The sequence below is a fragment of the Lycium barbarum genome, chromosome 3, assembly GCF_019175385.1.
Source record: "Lycium barbarum isolate Lr01 chromosome 3, ASM1917538v2, whole genome shotgun sequence".
NCBI classification, from domain to species: domain Eukaryota; kingdom Viridiplantae; phylum Streptophyta; class Magnoliopsida; order Solanales; family Solanaceae; genus Lycium; species Lycium barbarum.
The window spans coordinates 3,661,412-3,687,977 of NC_083339.1; the positions used below are offsets into that span (position 1 = coordinate 3,661,412).

Sequence of the window (26,566 nt, forward strand, 5' to 3'; positions counted from 1 at the left end):
AGAAAATAAACAAAGTAAAACGTTAGTTGCACAATACAAATTAAATGCATGAAAATAAAATAAAAGAGCAAATCATATCAAATGGGCCCAGCCCGTTTTGGAACTGCTGGATCTTTTTGCTGTTGGGCCTCGACCCAGCAATTTTTTGTATTGTTGCGGATTGGGCTGCTGCTGTTAGGCTTAGTCCAGATTTTTTTTTTGCTGTAGATGGGTTGGCACGGGAGAGAGAGTGCGTCGAGCCTTTAGCCCAACACCGAATACGAGAGAAGCACGAGTCCCTCAGACTCGTATGTGATGGTCATGCATAAAATGAAAAGGAAAAGGATTAGCATACAGTCAAGGAATAAGGTCAAGCATACAAAATGTAAACTCAAAACAGATCAGTAGGTTGTGTATATGCTATGTATATCTAAAAATGAAATAGAGACAAGGAGCAAAGGAAAGGCCTTAAACCAATACAACACACAGAATAATACTAGCAATCACTCAACTACATGACCAGTTCAATAGGCCAATGTTTAAACAGGTATTTATCAACTATTTTTTAAACTAGTGCAAGACTGATCAGCAGCTCGCACAGTATTGTCAGACAAAATGTGGATCCTAATTGGAATAAGTCAAGACTGGGCTGTATGAACCTAATCACACCAGGCCAAATCAGATGTAAACTGCATCATACGAATAAAATGACATGGACTGAGACAAATAAACGAAGAGGCTTATATCAAAATATATTTTTTATCTCAAGGGTAAAGCAAATTCAAGCTAGTCTAAACTTTTATCAAGAGTACTGGCCACGAACCACCAAGATAGTATGCAATAAGCTACACAAATAAGACTTAGCCCAAGAATAAATAGATATACACACTGGGAGCATTAACATAAGCTCACTGAAAAAAAAAATTGGGAAAGAGAGCCAACATAGACACACATGTCTAGAATAAATTGAAATATGGATGTATGTCTAAACTAGTGAATAGTGGACAATAATTAAGCAACTATCAACACATATAAATATAATCTAAACTAACCATTAACTCAATACCTAAACAGCCAACTGATCAATTTAATTAACTGACTATTCCAGTTCTTAAACCAGGATCCAGATAAAGAAAGAGGAGAGCCTCAACTTACTGTTACAACTGAAACAACTGCTTAACTAAACACTCAGACATAAGAGCAAACAAACTAATTTAAACTCCTTTTTAAGCATGCTGGAATGTAGAAACTGAGTATGTCTTTTGGAACAAACCTAAGCTATGGTTCAAACAATCAGAGACAATTTATAATATCCAAACATACCAAACATTTCAGTTCATTAACTTATCAAAAGGGGCATACTACACCCTTTAAAAGAGTCCAACATTTAACAGGATTCATACCTTTTTAAGCATGCTGGAATGTAGAAACTGAATATGTCTTTTGGAACAAACCTAAGCTATGGTTCAAACAATCAGAGACAATTTAAAATATCCAAACATACCAAACATTTCAGTTCATTAACTTATCAGAAGGGGCATACTACACCCTTTAAAAGAGTCCAACATTTAACAGGATTCATAAGAAAACTTCACTACTCAAAATGAGACTCAAACCAATCACATCTGAAAATATACACACTGTGTTCTCATAATGGAAGACTTAGCTTGATAGCCAGGAAGTCAGGACATGCTGTTCTATATTCAATGTCTAGCATAATATAGCCATTAACAGGTTGTATTCCAACAGTTCAGTGTGAACTCAAACTAAGGGGAACAACATTTAGCTAAAGCTTTTTTTTTTTTGTCTACTCACATTTGGTTCAAAGAAATGCAAGTAGTGAAAAGGAAAAAGGGCAGACACTTTCCTAGATGAAAAAGGAAATTGGTTTACTAAACCACTAGGTTGAAATAGTTATTTGAAAATATTAAGCTTGATTCATTGATGAAAATTACAAAAAGGGATTAAGATAGGGACTGATGACTTCCAGATACCTTTTCCAAAACTTAAATGATTTTCTTCCTCTTTTTCAAAATAGTGAACTAAACTTTATGTTAAGCTAATATTGCAAAAATAATCTTATTACATCATTTCAAAAGCTGAGATCCTATAGTACCATTAACTAAGAGAGAGACATAAAATTGTTCTACCTCCAAGTTTGGATCAGACTGAACAGGAAAGAGACCCTTTGAGGGTTCACACTTTACTTCAAACATGGATAGCCATAGCAAGAGACAATACAACAGTCAAACAAAGCCATAGTTTCAGCCTAAAATACATCCAATTCTCTAAAAAAAAAACACACTTACAAACAAGGGGCTTTGGTGACATCATATTAGGCAAGAAATGGACAAATTTTGTTATTTTAAGTTAGGGATCCTGCCATTTCAACTAAGTCATATTTAGGTATGAACTCATATCCAGGGGATTCAAACAATACAAAAACAAAAGCTGGCATTTCTAGTGTAGATAGATGTCGTTAGATTATTACCTATGCACTGCTGTTTAAACAAGTAATATCGTTCGAGAGCACTCAAGTTATACGATATTCAATCTCAGAAAATGCCATTTTGTGTCTAGTAAACATATAAATCTCACTCTAAGGTTAGCCACATTTTGAGATAAAACAACATTTTGGTTCCCACCACATCATTGAGAAAACCAGCTCATCTGATCAAACCATAGCATTACATCTATCACAGTAAGGGACTAACAGAGCCAATAAACAGACAATGCTTGAGCAGCAGATAACAGGTAGGATATGGACCAGTGCATATTTTGCAGTCAGATTCAAAAATAAACCACATCTAAATTTTACTAACTGATTAATTCTAGCAAGACAACATATAAATCATGATTAACATAGAGCCAAACCAATATATAATACATACTTAGCATAGACAGACTAACCCAAAATAACTCCTAAAGCATGTTTAACCAAAACAGGCTAAACTAACAACTAAATCATGTTCCTCTGAAATAGATTAGGCTATGACAACACATAGAGCATATCTAATCGAATAAGACTAATGCTAAGCTAATGTTCAGGACTAAGTAATCTGAACTTAAAAAAAACATATAAAAAGGCTTAACTATTAAACTAAACTAACCCAGGAAAACATGTTTTTTTTTTTGCTAACTAAAATGGCACATAAACACATATGCATACAGAAAACTTAAAAGGGGAAATGCGAAATGAATAGAAAGGGGGGTTACGGACCTTCTTCAAGTGCAGCGAAGTGGGTACGGGGATTCGATCTACACTCGAACTTATCGAATCTGAGCTTGTGTACCTCGGATTCAATGCAATACCGGGGGGGGGGGGGGGGGGGGGGGGGGCGAAATAAAACAGAAACCGATTCAGTATGTTAAATTGATATCAAGAATACAATGACTGCTGCAAACTTCATTATTTTCTAGGGGGGTTTTTGGGATTCCAGATCTTATTTTCAGGGGATTTCAGTTTTTTTTTTTTCCTTCTTCTTCTTTGTAAGGGAATTTTGGTTTTTTCGCTTGTTCTCTTCCTCCCTCCAAACGATTCAACTCGCCTATTTATGGGGTTTTGGGTTCTTTTGCATTGAAGAAAAGGGAGAGAGGAGCGGGGGGGGGGGGGGGGGGGGGGGGACAAGACGAAGGTAGGGAACAGAGGGAAGTGGGAGCGGCGTGGTGGGGACGAGAGAGATGATGATGAAGAAGAGAAGGGAGCGGGGAGGGGGAAGCGGCGTGGTGGGGATGAAGATGAAGGAAAGGAGAGAAAAAAAAAAAGGAGGGAGGCGATGGGGGCTGTGCGGCGGAGATGACAAAAAGGAACCCTAGTGGTTCCTTTTTATTCATATGGAAATTGGGCCGTCGGGTCGGGTAATGTTTAAACGGGTATGGGCTGATTTGGGTTGGTCATTAATGGACTGGTGATTGTTTTAAATGATAATGGGCTAGTCCGAAAATAATATTGTCGATTGGGCTTTGATTTTGGGTCAGATGAATTAAAATATGGGCTGAATTGAAAGAAATAGTTTGGCTTCTAAATTTAAATAAAAGACCCATTTTAATTAATTATATACTAAGTGGTGCTGAAAGTATTCCCTACTATAAAGTATGTGTTTATTAAGATTTAGATGAAATAAAATGACGCCGTAATAGTTGGGTTATAATATATTTGAGATTCAACAGTGAGTAAACGTTATTATTAAACTACGTGAAGACATATGTGATGCGTGTGCATAAGCTGGTAAAATGCCAAAATAGATAAAAATTGCGAATTAAAATAATAATAATAATAATAATAATAATAATAATAATAATAATGGTAGTAGAAATGGTAATAAAAGATAATGATCGGATAATGCAATGCCGGTATTAATAAGGAGCTAATAATTACAGTAAAATATAAATATATATTTTTTAATTTGTTGAAAAATATTAGAAGCGTAAACAGGTATTTCGGAGGAAAGGTGGGACAAAATTGGGTGTCAACACACTATGAGTGGACTATTCTGGAACTCAAATCCAGATTATAATCACATAATAACTGTTTCCAACTGGAACTTAACTATTCAAATAGCTGAACTTCAACCAGCTTGAGACTTAAAATTTAGGATTCAGAATCATTTCAACAGTTTAGCAACACAAATGGCCATTTACTACGATTTTTTTAGCAATCTGAAGCAAAATGAACCTTTGTTAAGAACTTGTGAATGTGTTGGAGTGTGTAGGATTTCCGAAGTAAAATGAGATTTGGTTAATACGTAAGCTAGAAAATTAAGTGTGTAGAATTTTCATAATATAGGGGTGCTAAGTGTTCGATTTAGAAATGCAGGGAGTGTATCTAAAACTAAGTGAAATTATAGGGATGTTTGGCGTAATTTACCCTAAGAAATAAACATGTATGAACTAATTAAAATTGGAAGTTTGAGTGAACATTATGAGTTCAAAAGAAAAAAGGATCTTACTCCATCACGAGAGGTTTCCAATGAATCGGTACCATTGTCCACATTTAGTTCCCCCTTTGAGCCAAACTACAGTTTATCGATTGGACTATAGCTTCCGCATCCTTTAGAAGACATGCAAGTTCATCAACTACACACTTTGCTGCAATTAAACATCAGCACTTTATAATTTAAAACTTCAAATCCAATTGGTAAAATCATGTAAATATTTACTTAACATAAAAACTGTAAAGGAGAATATTTTATGCAGGGTAACTACCAAATTAACAAACCAACAGTAGCCAAATAAGCTCGCACATCTTGCTTATACAAGTAATGTGTCTGTGTTCACAATCTTGCACAACGTTCTGTAAAATAAAACATACATAGCACCATATGTGCTCCAAATCAAGAGATTTAATTTGATTTCATAAGTTGAAATATGATTCCCCCCTATCATGTTAATCTTAACGCGAACCAGCGTGTGTAGTATGTGATGCTGAAAAATAAGGCGCCACTTAACATACTTCTATCAGCCATACACGGATTGTGCATCCCACTTTAATTTTCTCGTTAACTGTGCATCAGCATCGCATCTATAATTAACTTGGTGCAGAATTAGTTGGACGAGGAGTCTTTCCAATCACTTCTTTGCTAGTTAGCTTAATATAATTCAGACTTTCCACCTATCCAACAATAGGGATAAATTAGTCCCATGAAAATTCTCAGGTGAAGATTTAGCAAGATAAAGCCATAAATGCAGACGTACCCTAAACTAGCTATGTCCCAGCAACTATCTTTAGGTGTATCTGGTCAGAAAGGAACCACAACTGTTTTTTTTTAAAATAATCGTGTTGTTTAGGATAGCTTGCGTGCACCTCGACTAATTTCGCGGGGTACCTGCTACCTCCCACCAGCACAATTACCGGGTAACTCTATCCACCAGGGCTTGGACAAACAGGAAGAAAATCACTTACTGTTTTTGTCTCCGCTAGGATTTGAACCTGAGACCTCATGGTTCTCAACCACTAAGCCACATCCTTGGGTGTAAAAGGAACCGCAAGTGTTTTGACGGCATATCAACTTCAACCTACTCCCTCAAAGTTAGATGCTTAGTTAGCGTTTTTAGCTGGAACTCTCTCACCCCTGTAAATACTACTTTTTGGGTTTTGTTAGCTCCCTGACCTTAGTATAGCATGCGATACACTCTGATAGTAAAATTTCTTGCTAGTCCAGGTAGAGTAACAACGTATAGATGAAATAGAAAAATACTAATTCAGGGCATAGGGAATACCTTTGTTTACATGATCCTGAAGTCCAATGTGGCATGTATGTACTTCTGTGCCGAAGAAAACCCAAGTTATAAAGCGAAATAACACCAAAAAATTTCTAAAGGAAAAAATTGGAAACAAAAGGGAGAAATTCAAACTACACTAGATGTACATAGGATAATGATATAAAGACAATAACAAAAACCAAATCACAAAGACAAATTGTCACCCCTATTGTTTATATATAGATATATCAAAAAAACTGAAACTAGTTATGTCAATAGTCTACTTTATGGAGAAGATATAAGCGAAACAGAATTATACAAACTAAACTCTGGCAGCGAGAAAGAAATTACAATATGACATACTCCACATAAGTAGCAAGTATGCAATATGTATCAATGCAAAAAACTCAAATGTCGTAAAAACAAGAGAGAAAGTGGTAAAGATTTCAGATTTGTGAAACACTTACACTTGGACATATTTTGTACAATATCATGAGCATTCATACATCCAGCTTCTATGTAGGAGGAAAGCCTTCCGGTTTGATTATCTTTAATAATGAGCCCAACTAATTCCGAATTCTTCTCAATCGGTTGGCGCCGGAGGTTCTCTGACAAAAGCAAGGCAAACTACCTAGGTTCACTAAATAACATATAGAGCATTTATCTTATACTTGGAGTAAACCCATTCAAATGAATGCTATACAACTCACCGAGTCCTTGCTGAAAGCTAACTAGTAATCTACTTCCCACTTCCGCTAATTCATCAAATTTTGTAATCCTGAAATAGAGAGAACTAACTTAAGTAATCATTTTCAAAATTTGTATCTTTTTTTTTTCCTTTTTAATCTAATAGCACAAATGCTACATGTCAATACTGTGATTTTCATAGCTGCTTAAACGTTGAGCAAAACTTGTGCAATTTTTTTTTATGTATATCTAGTAAATGATGAACTTCTTGCTGAAAATTCTACCTTTTCCACTGGTGATACTCGTGCAGTCTGCTTGTGATGAAAAACTACAAAAACTGTCAAAAAGGTTTTGCCAAAACCACACACACAAAAAAAAAAAAAAAAAAAAAAAGAAGTTGCAACAAATATTTAAGCACCATTCCAACTGGAAACCAACTGTTGAAAACATGTGGTGCAAATTTGAACTCCACTTAGTCTCGGTACTCAAAAAAGGGGAAAAAAACCCAACTTTTATAGATATTACTATTTGGCCATTTATTGATTAACAAACTCGATTTATTTCGTAATTGGCTGTCTAATGAAATACACAAATTTCATATCTGATGGTAATTTAAATTGAAATAAAGTACGAATCTAAGGAAGACCTCGTCAACAATAAATAAATAAATAAATAAATAAATAAAAAATAAAAAGCATAAGTTTTGACTGGTTTTGTAAGGTCTCAATTTTTTTTGTGCTGTTAATCTGTTCTTTTAATTCAATATGCCTAGCAATTATGTGAAAAATCTTGTCTTTGATTTTGAATAAGGAACCATCATCTTCTATTTCCAAACTAGGAGGAGAAAAGTTACTATTTTTAACAGAAATTCTCATTTGGTCATTAATTGATTAACAACAGGAATTATTTTTTAAAAGGCTATCTTATGAAATATGCCAATTCTTGTCTGGTGGTAATTCAAACAGAATTAAACTACAAAATGCAAGTAAAACAGAAAATTTTGTGAATAATAAAACAAGAAAGAGAAAATCATAACTGTCCACTGGTTTCTTCAAGTCCCAATTTTTATTTTTTATTTTTGTGCTGTTAATCTGTAACTTTAACGGATTTTTACAAAAATATACAACCCAACATAATTTATTACACCTACATAGCCATATTTACAGTTTACATTGACATAACCAACTCTTTTTGTTTTTTGCAACAGTGCTTATAATTAAGGGAAAACTAAGCTAAAACGGGTAAATATTCTTTCCCAGTGGACATAAAGTGTAATTTTCCCTAATTTCAATTCAACAAGTCTAACAATTAATAGAAAAGGGGAATAACTATGTTACCTAATCATGAAGTCTGAGAAAATGTGAGAAATCTTGTGTTTAGGTTTATACAAGGAACCACCATCTTCTATTTCCATTGTTGGAGGAAAAAGTAAAGAACTGAACAAGTAATGTTTGGTATGTCTTTTAACAGTTGTGGACTGCACAAGAGTATACCTTTTTTTTTTCAACGCAGAAGAGAAGGGTACACCTATATTAATATAAAATTTGTACTTTTAGGTAATTAAAAATATGTAGTGCCCGTTTGGATTGACTTATAAGTTGCTGATTTTTAACTTTTTTGAGCTTAAAATCAGTGTTTTAAAAGGCAAGGACGTAAGACTGGCGTTTTATATTTGCCTCGGCAAGGCGTAAGCCCCGAGCCATGGGGCGTAAGCCCCATTGATATTTAATTTTTTGTATTTCATAAAATAATATAATTACAATAAATATTTTTAAGTAGGTAAAATTACATAAAAAAAAATTAATGTTGCCTTTTTTTATTTTTCATACTTGTTGTCTTTTACTTCATATAGTAACATTAGTATTTATATTAGTGAGGATCAATTCAAGTCAATAAGATACTAGCCATGTGTTTTAAAGACATTACCTAGGATGTTATTGTAAAAACTTTATTTAATAATATGAAGATTTTTGTAGTTTAGTTCAAAGTATGAGAATATTGCTCTTAATACATAGATAGTGTTTTTTCTTTCTTTTGTTATACTATATGTTTTATACTTCTTTTTACAATCTTCAGCATTATTTAAGAGAAATTTAAATCATAAAATTCATCGGTAAAATCTTTTGGGGCCTAAAGCAAAAGCTTTACTAGCCTCACTCTCTAGTCACCCCTGCTTACAACTTGTAATTATATATAACATAATTTTAAAAGTGGAATACATATCAGCTCTAACATCTTAACTTTCAAACAATGAAAAAATTACAATTTCTTAAAACAATATTACTATCATACTGTTCATTTTATATCAATAAACTTTATCAGTATTCTAATTAAAACGTAACTCCTTCATGAATAAAATTAAAATTACTTTCAAATAGCGAAACAATAAAATATGATAAATTTGATACGTAAGACAAAAGACCAATGACAAGTGAAAATGTACAAATCGGCTATAGTATTTTTAAAAAAAATATTAAGTGATATTCACCCTCACAATTTTCTCAAATAGTAAATATGCAATACTACGACTTGTTATTTGAGTTACATCCAATATTCTTATTTATATAGATGAAAAACTATAAAGTATCATTCATTTGTTACAGAATTATAAGGGTCAGCGATTTTAATTAAGAAATTTAACATATAATTTGTGTAAGAACTATTAGGCGAGCCCCGAGCGTTGAACGTACAGTTGGGCGCTTAGGGCATAAGCCTCATAGGAACTAAGCCCCGAACGTGGGCCTCGGGGCGTTTTGCCGGCGCCTCGCCCTAGGGAGAGCCTTGGAGCGAGTCCTGAAACACAAGTATGAAAAATAAAAAAACCCAAAAAAATAATTGAGCTCGTTTGACTTAGCTTATCACAGCAGCAACAGATAAGCTAAGCCAAACAGGCCCATAATCTTTTATTTGAATGGAAGTCCACAAAGAAAGGCAGAATAATCTGGGAGGCCCTCGTACTTGTCCATTTTTATCATCCTGATGTTCGTACTTACGAAGGTTTCATGCAGATCCCTCAACTCAACTAAAATAAGTATCTTAAACCCCTCTAACTTTGTGTGATGTTCACTTGCCCCGATATGGAGGACACATCAGATTCATGTAGATAATTGATGCCATATCATAATTTATTTCTTAAAAATTTAGCTTTTATATATATATATATATATATATATATATATATATATTATCCCTTTTTCTTAGGAAAAAAATATCCAAACCTTTCTTTCTCTCTCCACCCTCTCATCTCTCCCTCTTCCACCCACCACCGCCATCTTTCCTTCTTCGTTGCTCAAAGCTCAACATTTTACCAGAGTCATTGGATACTATTTTAAGAGAATTTGGTTGGAAATGGTGTTTTTCTGTTTTGGGTTTGAATTGCCAAATCCTAATTTTGCAATCTTGATGGGCTATGAGGATTTTTGTTTTGGTAAAGGCAATTGATTTTACTAAGCCAAAAGATGAATTTAATGTGTCGATTAAATTTAGTTCATAGGTTTTTAAATCGAAGGCAGTGATTTCGTTGAGAGATGCAGCATATAAAATGTTGTTGTGAATGGCTAGATGGGAAATTTGCGGGGTTATGGTTTTGAAAGAGGCTATGCCAGAATTATGAGAATTGGGAGAATTTTGAATTAGAGTTTAAGTTGGGGAATTAAGAGTGTATAAATTTTTTATACTATCGGATAAAATTGATCTACAATAATAGGAGATTCAAGATTACAAAGACTTATGATTAAATATTCTTTGATGACTTGACGGTGTACATTGCATATAACTTAATTAAAAATTAATGACCCTTGTGGTTTGATTGAGTACGAGGGAGGAAAAATTGGAGGGACTTGATTTCATAAAGTACAAGAAGTAGGAGCATTCATGGATCAGTTTGGGTCGGTTTAGGTTAAAATCAAAACCATATTAATTTAGTCCGTTTTTAAAATTAATAAAATCAAGCCAAATCAAATATAATACATATCCATTGATTCGGTTTTAGTCGAGTTTTTGATTTTTAAGAAAATTAACGGTATTTCTCTCTTTCATGTTTTTTTTCCTACAATTAGGATAGAGTTTTCTATCATTTTCCAACTTATAATCCATTATTACCCATTTATTGTGGTAGCTATAGTTTCTTGCATTATGGAGAAAATGTCTTAAGATTTATGATTTTAATTAAGTGGATAAAGTTTATAAGAAATACGAAAAATAAATCTAGGTAAATCTAATATAGTTATTTCTTTGAATAAATGAGTTTGAATTCATGGATTTCTATTTTTAAAATCGGCTTACAGTATAAAGTTTCATTAGCCTATTAGAGATAAATAAAATTTTGCTTAAAAAGTATATAAATTATTTTAAACTATTTATAAAAACTAATATATTGTGTATATATAATTATAAAAATTATGTATAAAAATTTATCAGTTCGGTTCGATTTTTTCTTTGATTTGCTTTTAGTAAAATCAAAACCAAACCAAATATTATCGGTTTTTAAAAATTCAAAACCAAACCTAACCGAAGTAAATATCCATTTATTTAATCGGTTTGGTTTGGTTTTCGATTTTGATCGGTTTCTAATCAAACCGTGAACGCCTGGTCAAGAATATAGAAATAAACGGTGCAAACTTTGCTTCTGAAATATGAGAACACCCAAAAAAAATTGATGAGAGTAGAAGGTTGGATTATTTATTTTAGGGTAGAAGGTTGGATTATTAAATGATTAGATCAGGGCATAATTATCTTTGGTGTAGGGTTCAATTGAATTTCCTTTTATCGGGAAATTATACGATACATAAACGAAATGAATACACACACACTATTTAAAATGTTGAATTTCATTGACATAACTTCATATTTTAAGTGCAACATCTTACATCTTTTTGGAATTCTTTTACGCGAATTTCTGGTTTCGATGAATAGAGAAAAGAAAAAATAGGTAGAAGGACGACCATCAAAGAAAATAGTATTTTATGGACAAGCACTAAAACTCTCTTTAAAATGCAAATCCCTATACCCTAAATTGCAAGAATATAATTGAAGCTGCCATCGCAAGCTACTCGAAACATAATGAAAGGTAATAAACAAGTTGTTGGGAGAAATAAAATGAACAAGTAGGCTGGTGGTGGTCTGTTCAACTTAGTGGCGAAAGCGATGACCTACGAACATCAAGAAATGTTTCTCTACGATATTGAAGCTGGCCACAGGTGTAGTACAATTCCCAGTTACTGCACGCGATCGATTGTATACTTAGGTGCTCCTCACCGGTTGTTGGAACGACATGGGCAAGCTAGCTCTCGATTGAGAGTTGTAAGATGTCTTAGTCTCGAGTTATTGTTCTAGCATAAGTGCATCGCAAGACTAAACAAGTTGCTTTCTCGCTTGCAGTAGTGTCATCCGTCTTTTTTATACATTTGGGGATACCACAGCTATTGAGGAAAAGAAATGTGAAAAAGATTTTGATAAAGGTTTATCAAGAGATTACTGATGTTGGATATATTTCCTGTTGTTTTACGTGCTCGTCTAATTTATTCTAGTTCTAGTTTTTAACACATCTTTTGAGCATCTTTAATATGTATAGAGAATCGAAGTTACGATATCGTTCCTCAAATTGCATTTTCTTTGTAAAGGTTTTGGTCTAGTCCCTTTTTATTTTGTTTTGATTATCTCTCTGTGGTTGGATAGGAATAAACCAATATGAAAAGAAGCAGAGGTCCTACGTGAGGAAAAAATTCTCTGGTTCACGTCAGTTTTGCTTCAATTCTGCAAAGTATGTGTAAGCGTTTATTAAAACACTTGGCCATACACCTAAATGAACTCACAGAAATAGACAGAATTGAAAAAACAGAAAGCCTCACCTAAACATATATTTTGCCCCAAGAATCTCACTTTACCACTAGCTTTAGGAGGTGCAAAACATGCCGCTTCACCTGGAAATGAGCAACTTTCTATCAGAAAAGCCCTTTTAACTTCAACCTTAAATTGGAATGCCCTTAAATTCTCCTACTAATAAGAAATAGAAACAAAAACGAATAGAGTAACTACAGGAAAAGAGAATAATGAGTTTCTTGAGGTGTCTCTTAGGTGGTTTTCTTCTTGCAATTGTGCTTTCTGTATCTAATGGAGACCCCTTGGTTCCAGCATTGTGCATCTTTGGTGACTCTGTAGTTGATGTTGGAAATAATAACAACTTAAGCACTCTCATCAAGGCAAATTTTCCACCTTATGGAAGAGATTTCGTTACCCACAGACCCACCGGAAGGTTCTGCAACGGAAAACTGGCCACAGACTTCACTGGTAATGTCTAAAACTTTTCAAGAATCGTCCCCGCAACCTCCCCTCTTCCCTGTCCCCCTCCCCCCCCCCCCCCCCCCCCCACCACCCAAAAACCCCCCCAAAGTAGATGTCCTCACACATGCATGTTTTTATCCACAGCTGAATATCTTGGGTTCACTTCATACCCACCGGCTTACCTGAGCCGAGAAGCTAGAGGGCAAAGAATTCTCACTGGTGTCAACTTTGCCTCTGCTGCTTCTGGTTATTATAATGTGACTGCTCGACTCTTTGTAAGTACTCGAATACGTCTGAGAATAGAAATCTGTTGATCTTTTGAGGATGACTAACCTGGAGATGTCATGGTTTTTGCAGTGTGCTCTAACGCTGCCACATCAACTAAAATATTACAGGTTGTGGCAAAGAAAAATAGTGAATCTGGTAGGGAGGACCCAGGCTACTAACATTTTCTCAGGAGGAATACATCTTATAAATGCAGGAAGCAGTGATTTCATTCAAAACTATTATATAAATCCACTACTGAACAGACACTACTCACCTGATGAATTCTCAGATATCCTCATGCAGTCTTACTCTTCATTTGTTCAGGTCCGGCTTCCTCTCCTGTGTACTAATTATTAGAGCGTCAACTATTTCCATAAACTAATTCAAAATCCGCGCAACCTGCACAGAATTACTACGCATAACCCTTGCGCACAAGAGCATTATCAAATGAAAATGCAATTAGGACTAACCTATTATAATGTCAATTTACCACGTAGTATTTTCGTATGATAGTAAGAGCCCTGGAAAATAAATTTTAAGTTCCAACACTCATTTGGCAAATGGGAGCAAGCTAGCCCACGCATGAATCATAACAAGCACTTATCAAATTACAGAAACTTGGGATTGTTACAGGATGTACAAGGATGACATACACCTGAGTACCGGTAGACTTATCCTGAAAAATAAGCTGGATATTATCACAATCTTTACTCCGGATACTGAGAACATCAATAATTCAGATCGAGCTGTAATTATAAATCAAAAACTGAGAAATATTATATGCAAATTGTTCAATTATACACAAATTCCACATGTTAATATCAGAAACAATCTATGGACAGAACCTCTATGATCTGGGAGCAAGGAGGATTGGGGTCACAACTCTGCCACCAACTGGTTGTTTGCCAGCTACCATTACTTTGTTACAAATGCTTAACAAAGTAGTTCACCCCCTCAAACTTAACGTATTATAATTTAAGACTGTACCTTGAGGGTGTTGTAGCAAGTAGAAGCTGAAGGAAGCCGATCAACATCCTGTCCGCCGAATGTCGAAAATAGTGGCAAATCACACGAAACCTATATTTACGAAATTTCATTACTATTAAGCACTGGTAAGCAAAACAATTCTACTCTTTTGGGTGGAGAAAGTGCATACCTTGTGAATGGTGAAGATTGGCTGCAGATGTTTGAATCCAAGCAAAGGAGCTCGCGAACAACTTGTCACAAACTTAAGCAGCAAACACCGTTCTTTTGGTTCAAAATTCGCAAATACCTAAACCACAGGAACAATTAGTTACAAATGCTTAATTGTCTTCATAGGTTCATTCTCCCACTTTAACACTAGCGACAACATACATATGGCCAGCTAACACAAAACAATAACAAATCTCTGCTTAGACCAAGTTCCTTAATGTTGAGAGATGTTTGTTTGCGACGGTTAAGTAGACAATGGTGGATATCACATTTGCAGTTTCTTAACATAGAAAATTCATGTATACCTCCCAAAAGAGTTTAACTGTCCGACTCCCTTTTGTGTAACCTCCAGTATAGCGTGTATTTTTCCTTAAATCATCAATGTCAATATCATGGTTTCCCCCTGAAAGCAACTGGATAAATACTTTGGATTAGCTGAAACGGAAGCATGCAGTCCAGCAAAGGAAAGCCTTTGTGACTCATGCGGCTTTCAACTTGTTATCACCAAATTAAAACATATGCACTATTTGTAGTTTCTTTAAGCCTTTCATTTATTGTCTGCATGGCATGTCACATTTAACTTCCTTGATTTTAGAGAAATGTGGAGAACCAGTCAACCAGATAAGATAGAGCAAAGAGAAAAAAGAAAAATTGTAGAGGTGTAAGGTGTTGCCAACACATTCTGCAATGCATTTACAAGCGAATCCTTGTTTTGAATAAGCAAAGAGACAAGGAAGTCAAAACCTAGCATAGAAAGAACAAGGAGAGATCAGTTGATGGTCGAATCTCATACCGCATGAGGAATACACTAACATTCTCTCTCTCGCGCACACACACATAGCGACTACATACACTTGCAAGAATACATGCATCTGTAATAAAGCACAAGTCGAACTACAGAGGCATCCACTTCCATTGTACAATAGGGCAAGAAAATTGTACACAAAGTTCTGGAAAGATATGCACAAAGGGAATTACCTGATTAAATTCACTTGCATTAAACAACTTTAACCAGGAAGGAGATATAATGTCTGACCAATCACCCCCCCCCCCCCCCCCCCACCAAAAAAAAATGCAAAAATTAATTTTTTAACCACAATTCCAACTGGACATCAACGTTTGAACTCCCCTCAATCTAAGTATTCAAAAGGGAAAAAAGTATGGCTTCACTTTAAGAAAATTCTCCAGAAAAATCTATTTTTTTTTTAAAGAAATTCCCATTTAGCTAATTCTTTTTTATTAACAAACTCTATCCATTTCTTAAAAAGTTGTCTAATGAAATAAACCAACTCATATCTGGGGGTAACTTAAATTGAAATAAAGTACAAAAAAAAAAACACAGTGAATAATAAAAAAGAAAGGGTCCCAATTTTTTATTTTTTTTATGGCTTCACTTTATGAAAATTCCCCACAAAAATCTCTTTTTTTCTCCACAAACTCGATTTTTTCCCCCTAAAAGGCTGTTTAATGAAATACACAAATTCATATCAGGTGATAATTCAAATTGAAATAAAGTGTCAAATGTGAGGAAGACTCTGTGAATAATCACAAAAAAAGAACAAAGCTTAAAGTTTCTACTAGTTTCTTCAAGTCCCAATTTTTTATTTTTGTACCGTTAATCTGTAATTTTAATTGAACAAGTCTAACAATTAATAGAAAAGGGGAATAAAGATGTTATACCTAATCATGAAGTCTGAGAAAGTGTGAGAAATGTTGTGTTTAGGTTTATACAAGGAACCACCATCTTCTATTTCCATTGTTGGAGGAAAAACAAGTGGTAAGAGATTCTGTCAAAGGTTGTCGCAGCTAGGGTATGCATTGGTGATTTTGGTGTTCAATTCGGAACAAAGTATGTTTGGTATGTCTTTTAACAGTTGTAAACTGCATAAGAGTATATATAGACCTTTTCTTTCAACGCATAAGAGAAGAGTACCCCTATATATTATATTATGGCAAAAGTCATAGATAGCCCTAAACTTTATCACATTTTCCTCATGGCTATTTAAACCGGGGATTTTACCTATTGGCTATCTAAACTACCCTGAATTTATACCACATAAGCACCTTTTGCCTACATGGCAGCTCGTGTGTGCTGCACGCAAAATGGGCGCGTGAAGGGTTGTGTTGTTGCTTACATGACAACTCCAACGTACCCTTTTTTTAATAACCCCAAATTTAAAACCCCAATTCCAAAAATTCCAAAATCTCTCCTTTCTCCTCCTTTCTCAGCCGTTTCTCTCTCCCTTTTCTCCTCATTTCTCCCCCGTTTCTCTCTATTGTTTTAGTTCAATTTTTTTATTCCTTGTCTCTCGATTTATAGTTGTTGCTGGTTGTATTGTCTCTTATTTCTGTCTTGGTTCTCTCTTCTTCATAACAATGTCACAAAATTCAGGGATTATAGATGAAAATGTTATTTTTAATTGTGGTAATTCTTATAATGTAAGAACTTCGAGAACAGTTAACAACCCAGGTCGTAGATTTTTTGGTTGCAAGATGCCAAAAGTGAGTAGCTATTTTAAAATTTTGATTTTTGGAAATTTGATTTTCAGCCATTTTTTCGAATTTGTTGTGTTCATAATTTTCTTTTACTTTTATGTAGGATAAGGGTGGATGTGGCTATTTTAAATGGATTGATCCATCTCTAGAGGTTGAGCTTTTGAAGGAGAAGCTTAAAGAGGTTGAAGAAGAGAGGGATACATTGAAATATAAAATGAAGGAACTTGGAGGCAAGTATGATTCATTGAAACAAAAATTGAAGGAAATTAAGGAAGAGAGGGACTGTGCAAAAGCCAAATTCAAAAGGCTTGTCGTTGTTATTCTATGTTTTTTACTTGCAAAAATTATCTTTGAGTAGTCTAATTGTTTCCTAGTTACTGTTTGTAATGTTCCTATAAAAATTTTCTTCTATGTTTGTAGTAATGTTTTGGTTATTAGATTTTGTGAATTACTTGGCTTGTGTTTGGCGTTGTGAATTTGTCGCAAATATGACATGAATATAAATCAGCAAAGAAACATAGCAATTGTTCATTAAGATGCTAGCATCATATATAGAAAAGAAAATAGAGACCTAGTCAACAACTATGACTTCTTCCTCTTCCTTCTTTTGAACATCAAATCCTATGCCCTCTCAGCACTTACACTCGCAGACCCAAATACAGAGTGTATCTCCCTCAGTCAAGCGCTCGGATTCCAGAAAGTCTTTCCACCCGAGACAGAGGCGCGCGTGTTTTCCAATTTTCTAGGTCATAGTGTAACGTTTTTCTCCATAAGCAACAACGACATGAGTTTTTTTGGTTGGTAGAACATCAAGAATATTAGTAGGAAGCACCTGCAAAAAAGCATGAAAAATTACTAAACTATTGCAATAAAAATAGCAAATGAAACATGGATGCTAAATTAAACGTACGAAATCATCACTTTCTACGTATGACCATGTTAATTTCTTCTCGAAATATGCCAATATTTTTTAGGTTGAATGAACTTGTTTCGACAAGTGAATGGGATAATTTGAATGGGATGAAGAGAATGGGGATGAGGTTAGTGGGTTTTATAGATAGTTGAAATGGAAGATTAAGTGAATTGGATGAAGTTGGATGGGGTGAATTCAATGAAGTGAATTGAATTCACCCGATGTGGTGTTTGATTTATGGCCTAATCGGTTGTATTTGACTCCAACCGTCCCATTTATTTGGTAGTTGAGTATTTTGAGGAAATTTATTATCTTGAAATGGCACAACTGCCACGGCTGCCTATATTCCAATCCTATTGTTAATCTGCCCCGTTCATGTTTGGCTCAGGGGCATAAATTGAAGAGTAGTATTGGCACAAATTTGATTAGCACAAATCGTAGAGTACCATTGCTAATGTCATTGGCACAACAGTAATGCATAATAATAAGTCTAGCTTGACAACACTGCTGCAGTTTACATATACTAAAGACATTGTTTCAAATACCCTAAATGTGACAAATTTCCAACATTAACTACTTGTTGGAGCTTCCTTCTGCTGAAGATCTGGTTGCTTCTGATGCAGCCTTTTGGTTTCTGTTGTTGGCTCTCAATCGGGATAGTTGTGATGTGGGCAATGCATCTTTTCCTTTCCATTTTAGTCTACGAGCTTTATAACCAATATCAATATTTATTGGTGAAGCACTCTTCAAGTTTGTTACACCATGTAGAACTCTCTCACTTGTTGTACCAGGCTTCAATAAAAATGTGAAACATTAGTAAATTTTGGTGAACAAAGATAAAGGCAAATCATAAAGTGAACTTACATTAAAGACTTGTGCTCCAGTAACAGGATTAGAGTATACACCAAAACCAGTTGTAGGCCTACTTTTATTTCTAGTAGCTGCAGCAAAACCAGCAGTAGTATATGCCCTTTTGTGGCCTGATAATGGTGGCAATTGATCTAAAGAAGAGTCTTCTCTTGCACTCACAAATGGTACCCCTCTTGCATTTGTGAATTTTTTTCTGCCCCTTCCCTTGCCAGCTCCAACTTGAGCCCTCTTTTGTGGAGCTACTGGCACAGCTCTTGTGTCACCACAAATTGAGCTTGATTGTGTAGTTGCATAAGCTGAACTAGAAGTTGGATATGCAGGACTCTTCGTTCTAGACTATATTACACAATTAAAAATATAAATGATCCAAAGTTTATAAATTGTACAATTTAAATGAAGATGTAAATAACATTTACAAGTTGATCAAACTCTATTGAAAAATTACTTTTCCAAGATGATCAAACTCTATTGAACCTGACTCATAGCCAGCGTATATCAAAGAATGACTCTAGTTATCAGCAGGTGTTTGAAAGTGAAAGCGAACAAAACATTGCGTAAATTCCTAAAAGAAAGAAGTAAATGTGTTAATCCACTTGATTCACTGCTATAACATAGTTACATACTTGAACCAATAATTAATAATCTTTAATATCATAACCTTCTTCAACCCCCAAAACTCCTATAATTTTTGGTACTTCCTTTCGTCTGTCTTTTTTTCTTATCTCCCAACTGCATTTTGCTACGGCTTAAACCAAATTTCCAGAAAGAAAACTATACAGTAGAGCTTTTTCTGCTATAGAACGAGTTAGCAGACAAGTTTCCAAGCTTTATGCATGATTTCATCATCTATGTAAGGGCGCAACAACCACATGTTGGAATAGCTATCCAATTCTCCGAAAGGTGAAGTGAGGTTAAGGGAAGAAACAATTTTTTCCTGTTACAGGTAAAAAATAATTAAACGTTACGAGCTTGGATAATTCTAAACCGATAATAAAGAATAAATTGGACGGAAAAAGATTATAATTACCTGCATTGTGTAGTCACATTTTACCATGGAGTACAGTATTGCCATTAGTGTTGCAGTAACAATGACTACATGTTTCAGAGAATCAACAGACGATGCTTCTTCCTACATTGGCATATTATTAGAAATCAGTTAACATAAACTGTCAAAAGGGAAACATATATAGGCTCAAGGTCAACCTAATGATCACGATTGATTTAGATAATTTTTTCTGATTTAGATAATTTTTTCTTTTAAGAAATAAGAACATAGGAATGTCTATATTAATTAAAATTAGAATTTTTGAGCAAACATTTCAAGTAGACTATTCTATTCCGGGACTCAAAATCCAGATAATAATCACATAAAGTAACCCTTTCCACCTGGAATTTAACTGTTTGAATAGCTTTCCAACAAACTAGCTTGAAACTTTAAATTTAGGAGTCAGAATCTTTTCAGCAATGTAGCACCACAAATGCCATCTACTGTGATATTTTAACAAATCCGATACAAAGTCATATTGGGTTAAGAGCTTATAAAATTCATAAGGATAGAAGACCTACTGTTACGAGCTGCCTTCGTTGTGCCTTGGCGCCCATAACCCCTGCGCGCCCCAGGTGGGCCAAGCGAGTGTCAGTTGTGCAGGAGACGTGCGCAGTTGAGTGTCAGCCGCGCGCAGGCAGGGTCGGTCGCGCAGGTCATGTGCCGTGAAATTATGGCACATTGGATACTTTTTGGCTATGAGTTTTACTTGTTTTTAAGCAAGTTTTGGTCTTTTTGATGTGTTTGTGACATGTTGCAGATGTTTAACGTATTTCGGGGGCAAGTCATGTAAATGGAGTAAGAAGTTGTGCAAAGAAGAGAAAACTAACTGCAAACTGATTTTACGGAATAACATACGGACCGTATAAAATGCATGGTTCGTACAATCCAGCGTAGAAGCTTAATAGAAAGGGGTTAACCTTGAAGTGGAAATACGGGAAGAAATACGGACCGTATAATTTATACGGTCCTTAAATCACACCGTATGTTGAGTCCAGAAGCGTTTTAAAAGAGAAGAAGATTTACGGAAGATTTCACGGACCGTATAAGATATACAGTCCGTTAAAATGGACCGTATAATCTGACAACTGGAGAATTTCATGGATGACTTCACTGATTTTACGGACCGTATAAAATGTACGGTCCGTACATTGCTCCGTCAAGGGCAATTTTGTCAATCCTATTTTGCACAGCTTAGACTCTTATAAATACCTAATATTAGGTTTTCTTTGTACGCAGTAGTTTAACAAGAGAACACAGCTTTTGCCTCATATCTCAGTTTTCCATATTCCTTAGCATAAACATTAATATTTTTTAGCTCTTTTGGAGATTACAAACAATTGCAAGTAATTTCTCAAGTCCATTCAATGAATTGTAAGCTTTATGATTCTTATTATTTCTCATTGTTCTTCTTTCTTTATGAGTAGCTAAATTTCCTTACTAGGGTTGTGAACCCAATGATGGGTGTTTTGTGAATGATATACACATAATGGATTATTAGGGTCTAATTATTCTTCATTCTTAATTCATAATTAATGGTTGCAAACATTGATTAAAGTCATAACCCTTGATTCATTTGGAAAAATAATTAGGGTTGGTAAGAATAATTAACAAGAACTCAAAGCTTTAAACTTTGTTTGATAAATTCACTTAGGAATAAGAAGAATTTACTTGACATGATTAATCGTTCTTCATGGTTACTTTCTTATATTTAGGAAAAAATAATAGAAAGACATAATCTTTATTTATTGGGAAATAGTAGAGATTCACATAGAGATTAAGTGCATTCATATAAGATCCACTAGAAGTATATCAAGATCAATACCCATGATCATACACCCTATCTAACGGGGACACAACCTTAGTTTCTTTTACCCTAGATTTCTACCAAATCAATAAATAGCAATTAGTTATATAAACACCAATTTTTACCAAAATCATCGGATTAAGACATTAGACCTAGACTCAGCATCCTACAATTTTAGTAACCTTTTTACACCATATTCCCTGTGGGATTCAACCCCAACCTTGTTGAGTTACTATATTTGACAACGTCCGCGTTATACCATTAATAGGTGTAATTTGAGCGTATCAGCAGGCAGTGTCAGTCGTACGCGGGCGACGTGCACCGACAAGGGGCTCCGACGGGCGAGAGTTAATAAGCATCTAGAGATGCTCTATGGCATATTATAAGAGTGCCAAGAAAGTTTAGCACGGATCTGGGATGAGCCCATGGGCCGTCGGCGGACGAGGCCACGCGCGAGCCTGAGTGTCAATCCCGTGCGTTTCCGAGCTATGGATGGAATATTGGGATTTAGGGTGAGAGGACCCTTCCTAGGATGTTATGGAATCTGCTTACCAAGTTTGGCGTCATTTTAAGATTGTTTACATAAGGGCTTGACTTAGCCAATGAGCAGTGTCAGTGTCAAAGCTCCCGAAGGCTATGTCTCGTTCCACGAGTATGGGGATGAGATGAAACTTCATGGAGGAGTGAATGAAGTCAAGATAAAGAGTTAGGAACAGACGACGCCTCATTCGGAGTTCGGAAGAGTGAGAAAGGCCAAGTGTGATTCTCTGGCAAAATGATGTCCAGTGCTAGAACTTGGGTTTTTCTTTTTAAAGCATATTTAAGGGGGGCAGAGGTGTCGCCTCCCCCGTGCGTCCTGTCGGCCAGTTGCACTAAGTGAGAAACCTTGAGGGAGGGCCTCAAGGGCCCGCCTAGTCATCTCATAGGAGTTTCCTAGGTATCCATACGAGTTAGGGGACTCTATGGACGACGTCGTGCCTGCGAGCCGCGTTGGGCGCACAACGAGTGCCGGAGGCTTGACGTAGGAACTGATTATGCCCCGTGAGCTATATTTATGGATGTTAAAGACCTCCGTGCTAATTGAGTACTCGATGCACCACTCAAGAACCTCGTGTATTGACTTGTGAGCTTGGCTTGGGTTCAGCCTTGCAAGCAAGGGTCCGTTGGCCTAGAGGTACATTCGTGGGGTGACGCTGCACTACGAGGGATGGAAGTATGTTGCGAGGGCTATGTTTGCCAATGCCATGGGACACCATAGGCACATGAAAGAGGACCGCACCTGACAAAGGCCAAGGATTGGAAGTTGCCCTACTCGGGCACGACACAAGGCAAGTGTCAAGCTTGAGGATAGGACTGTGCGCGCAGGAGCGACGCTCAGTGCCAGGTGAGGGACATGTATGTCCGTAGCCAACCCAAGGGGTACGCATAGACGATACCCAGCATATGAAATGCGCCACAAGAGTATGATAGCAAGACAAAGCTGAAGCATTGACATCAAACGGGCGACACAAGGAAAGCTAAGCCTCTGAGGCAAAGCTTAATCATAGGCATGGGGTCGTACCAAGAAAACTTGGGATAAAGAAAGGCTGAATTGTAATTAGGTGGGACTACGGGCACCACAAGGGCTAGTTGTGTTCCGCTGCCGCTTAGGAGGAGTCGGCCCATGACAGTTGGTCTCAAAGCGAAGGGTGAGCATTGTGATGCTGAGTTGATATCACGTGTGATTGATATTAGCAATAGTGGATTGCAGTGCGGGTTGAAATGAAGCCATTGGCGAAGGTTGATCTGGCCAGGGTCAGAAAGATGAGTGAAGTGTAGTCTTCCTAGAGCAGAGAGTACTGGAGTACACCAAACGACCGGGGAGCCATAGAGATGGACCCAAGTGCTAAGGTGCACCGGGATCGTAAGGAATTTGTCGAGGGAGTGACAGTTTAAGAACAAAGATGTTGTTCAGAATAGGCGAAGCTACCACTTTGAGGAAATGAAGTACTCACCACGAGTACGTCCCAAGGACTTGACGAGTGCTAAAGGGGGCAAAGTATGTAAGTGCCAAAGATACCACTGTGGAGCGTGGGTCATGCAGGGGCCTTGTTAGACGTCAAAGGGGACTAGATTGGGTTTGAAATGCCACTAGTGCCAGTGTATGGGAAAGTTAACTTCGATTTATGGGGTCGAGCCTTGATTTGTTTATACAGTTGATATAACGGGATCATCCAGAGGGAAACGGACAAAAGGACTATGAGGATATGGTTGGCAAAGATTGCCACATCGAGGGATGCCTACCTGAATTAACAAGGAAAAGTGTCTTCCACTTTTAGTGGGGGAGTGTTTCACCTATGAAGAGGCGTTGGGCCAAGTGAGAATTGAAGGACGATTGTCTTATGAAGTAAATGGTAAGAAGGGACTGCAAAGGTCGTAGTAGGACTGTGGAAGTCACACCAATGGACGCTATGTAGGAATTACCAAGAACGGAGACAAAGGTTCCTAATCAGATGAAGGCCGTGAGGAACATGGTGTGGATGACAGACGGTCACCACAAAGTTAGTCACCAGAGGGTGCAAGTGCGGAGGCACTTTCCAAGCGGGGTGCAGAGGAACGCTTGGGATAAACTAGGGAGGAGAAGTGCATGGGGCACGACTCCATTTTTAAGAGGAGATGACATGGGTTTTAGAACCAAAGGATTACGAAAGGGGATGTGAGACCCCGAGGGGGCAAACTTCGGGTTGGCGTGGACGTGTCTATGTCATCGAGGACGATGACGAGCTTGAGTGGGGGAGAATGTTACAGGGTGCCTTCGTTGTGCCTTGGCGCCCATAACCCCTGCGCGCCCCAGGAGGAACAAACGAGTGTCAGTCGTGCAGGAGACATGCATTGAGGAGTGTCAGCCGCGCGCAGGCAGTGTCATCCGTGCGCGCAGGTAGGGTCGGCCGCGCGCAGGCAGTGTCAGCCGTGCGCGCAGGCAGGGTCGGCCGCGCAGCCAGTGTCAGCCGTGCGCCGGCGTCGTGCATTGAAAAGGAGCTCCGACGGGTGAGAGTCAATAAGCATCTAGAGATTCTCTATGGCACATTATAAGAGTACTAAAGAAGTTTAGCAAGGATCTGGGATGAGCCCATGGGCCGTAGGTGGACGAGGCCACGCGCGGGGAAGGCGTGCCAGTGGGTCGCGACAACGTAAAGAATGGACTGAGAGCAGGATTCCTTGCGGGATGATTGAATGTCACAATAAGGTAGAGGCAGCCACCATGTTTGTGAAATGGAAGGCCAAATCATTTTAATAGGGAGGCCAAATCAGAAGGGAGCCGCTAAAGAGGTAGGGACACATAGACAAAAACCAAGCTGAACCGCTAGATGGAGAGGCATTCTTGGTTAGAACGTGGAATTGCATGGAGCAGGAAGAGGACGGATTCGAAGCGTGTGAAGCGGGGAGATCCTTGAAGGATGATAGACCACTTTGTAGAGAGGCAAAAATGGAATTAGGCCAAACTGCGAGGGCAGGGCGGTGATGCTGAGGGCGAGCCGAACCACTTAACGTGGGGAGGCAGATGTGTGGAAATGTGTCGAACCACCACAGTGGGAAGATACAAGAGTTAGCTGATGAGGCAATGGGTTGAATCACGTACGTGATGAGGCCAAGGTAAAGTGGGGTTAGCTAAGCTTCAGATTGCATGGGGTTTCCAAGTTTGAGAACGTAGTCTTTCCAGAGCAGAGAGTACTGGGGTATACCAAACGACCGGGGAACCATAGATATGGAACCAAGTACTGAGGTACACCGGGAGAGTAAGGGATCTGCCGAGGAAGTGACAGTTTAAGAACAAAGATGTTGTTCAGAATGGGTGAAGCTACCACTTTGAGGAAATGAAGTACTGATAACGTCCAAATCCACCCTATTAATTAGAATGGGCACGGTCGTATGCAAATATAATTTACCCAACTATGAGTCGGGGTCGAATCCCACAGAGAACAATATGTAGGCGATTAGGAAAAGTAGGAATTTTCACCAACTACGCTAAAGCCAAACGATGGATGATATTTTGGTTTTGTTTGAGAGAACATTATAACTAAAGTAAAAATGTAAACTAACCTAGAAAGCAAGTAAAATGATCAATGGCCACAAGCATGGATACAAGGGAAACTACGCTCAAGTAACGATCCAATGTACTTCATGATTTACAAATAATGGTGAAGTTATATTACTTAGCCTCGGATAATGACTCTAAATTAGCTTCTTCCGAAGACTAACTAGACTACCTAATTGAATATCCCTAAAGCAATTAGGAGCATTAAGAACACCCGAATATGGCTACAAGTGGTGTCGCCTATTCCTAGGTCTATTTCCATTAGATGAGGGTTAACGCCCCAAATTCTTGTTAATTAATCTTTCCCAATCCCGAGTTTGCCTTTTCCAAGTTTAAACCGAAATAAATGGGCAAGTCTTAAGGTTAGCTACTCCCTTAAGAATCATTCAAAATGAGATTAATTAAAGAAACAATCACTCACTTCATTAGGAATAAAAACATTCAACACATAAGCAAAACAAGAGATTCAATCCAAACTTTAATCAAGAGTATTTCCATAAACGAAATTCAAGTATTGAAATGAAATACTACACACATAAATATTCAATACATAGCAAGAGTAGAAGAAATGGGTAAAGAATTTCTCATTGGTGTCTCCAAATCTTCTCCTCCAATGGTGTTGGTGATGAAACCCTAGCCTCCAAGAACTTGTGTTGAGCCAAAGATACTGATGTTTTGCCCTCATTTTCTATTTATAGGAACTGGAATGGAAGAAATCGTCAAATCCCAGGTTCTGGTTGAAAATTGCCG

The 26,566-nt window shown here is 37.0% G+C and overlaps 1 protein-coding gene and 1 long non-coding RNA gene across 2 annotated transcripts; one reads left to right on the plus strand and one right to left on the minus strand.

The window, feature by feature from the left end:
- Window positions 1-11,694: 11,694 nt before the first annotated feature.
- LOC132629950 (uncharacterized) lies at window positions 11,695-14,393 on the minus strand. Its single transcript, XR_009578451.1, has 3 exons — window positions 13,691-14,393; window positions 12,717-12,788; window positions 11,695-12,621 (listed from the first exon to the last, which is right to left on the minus strand). It is a non-coding gene; the product is annotated as an uncharacterized LOC132629950 (long non-coding RNA).
- On the plus strand, window positions 12,793-17,626 carry LOC132629949 (GDSL esterase/lipase At5g22810-like). The gene is made up of 4 exons (XM_060345382.1): window positions 12,793-13,155; window positions 13,294-13,424; window positions 13,507-13,740; window positions 17,210-17,626. The coding sequence occupies exons 1-4, from the start codon at window positions 12,918-12,920 to the stop codon at window positions 17,462-17,464; spliced, it is 858 nt and encodes a 285-aa protein (XP_060201365.1). The 5' UTR covers window positions 12,793-12,917; the 3' UTR covers window positions 17,465-17,626.
- Window positions 17,627-26,566: the final 8,940 nt, after the last annotated feature.

Coding starts and splice junctions, on each gene's coding strand:
- LOC132629949 (XM_060345382.1), top strand. CDS start 12,918: ATGAGTTTCTTGAGGTGTCTCTTAGGTGGTTTTCTTCTTGCAATTGTG. Junction 13,156..13,293: donor ACTGGCCACAGACTTCACTG/GTAATGTCTAAA, acceptor TTTTATCCACAG/CTGAATATCTTGGGTTCACT. Junction 13,425..13,506: donor ATGTGACTGCTCGACTCTTT/GTAAGTACTCGA, acceptor TGGTTTTTGCAG/TGTGCTCTAACGCTGCCACA.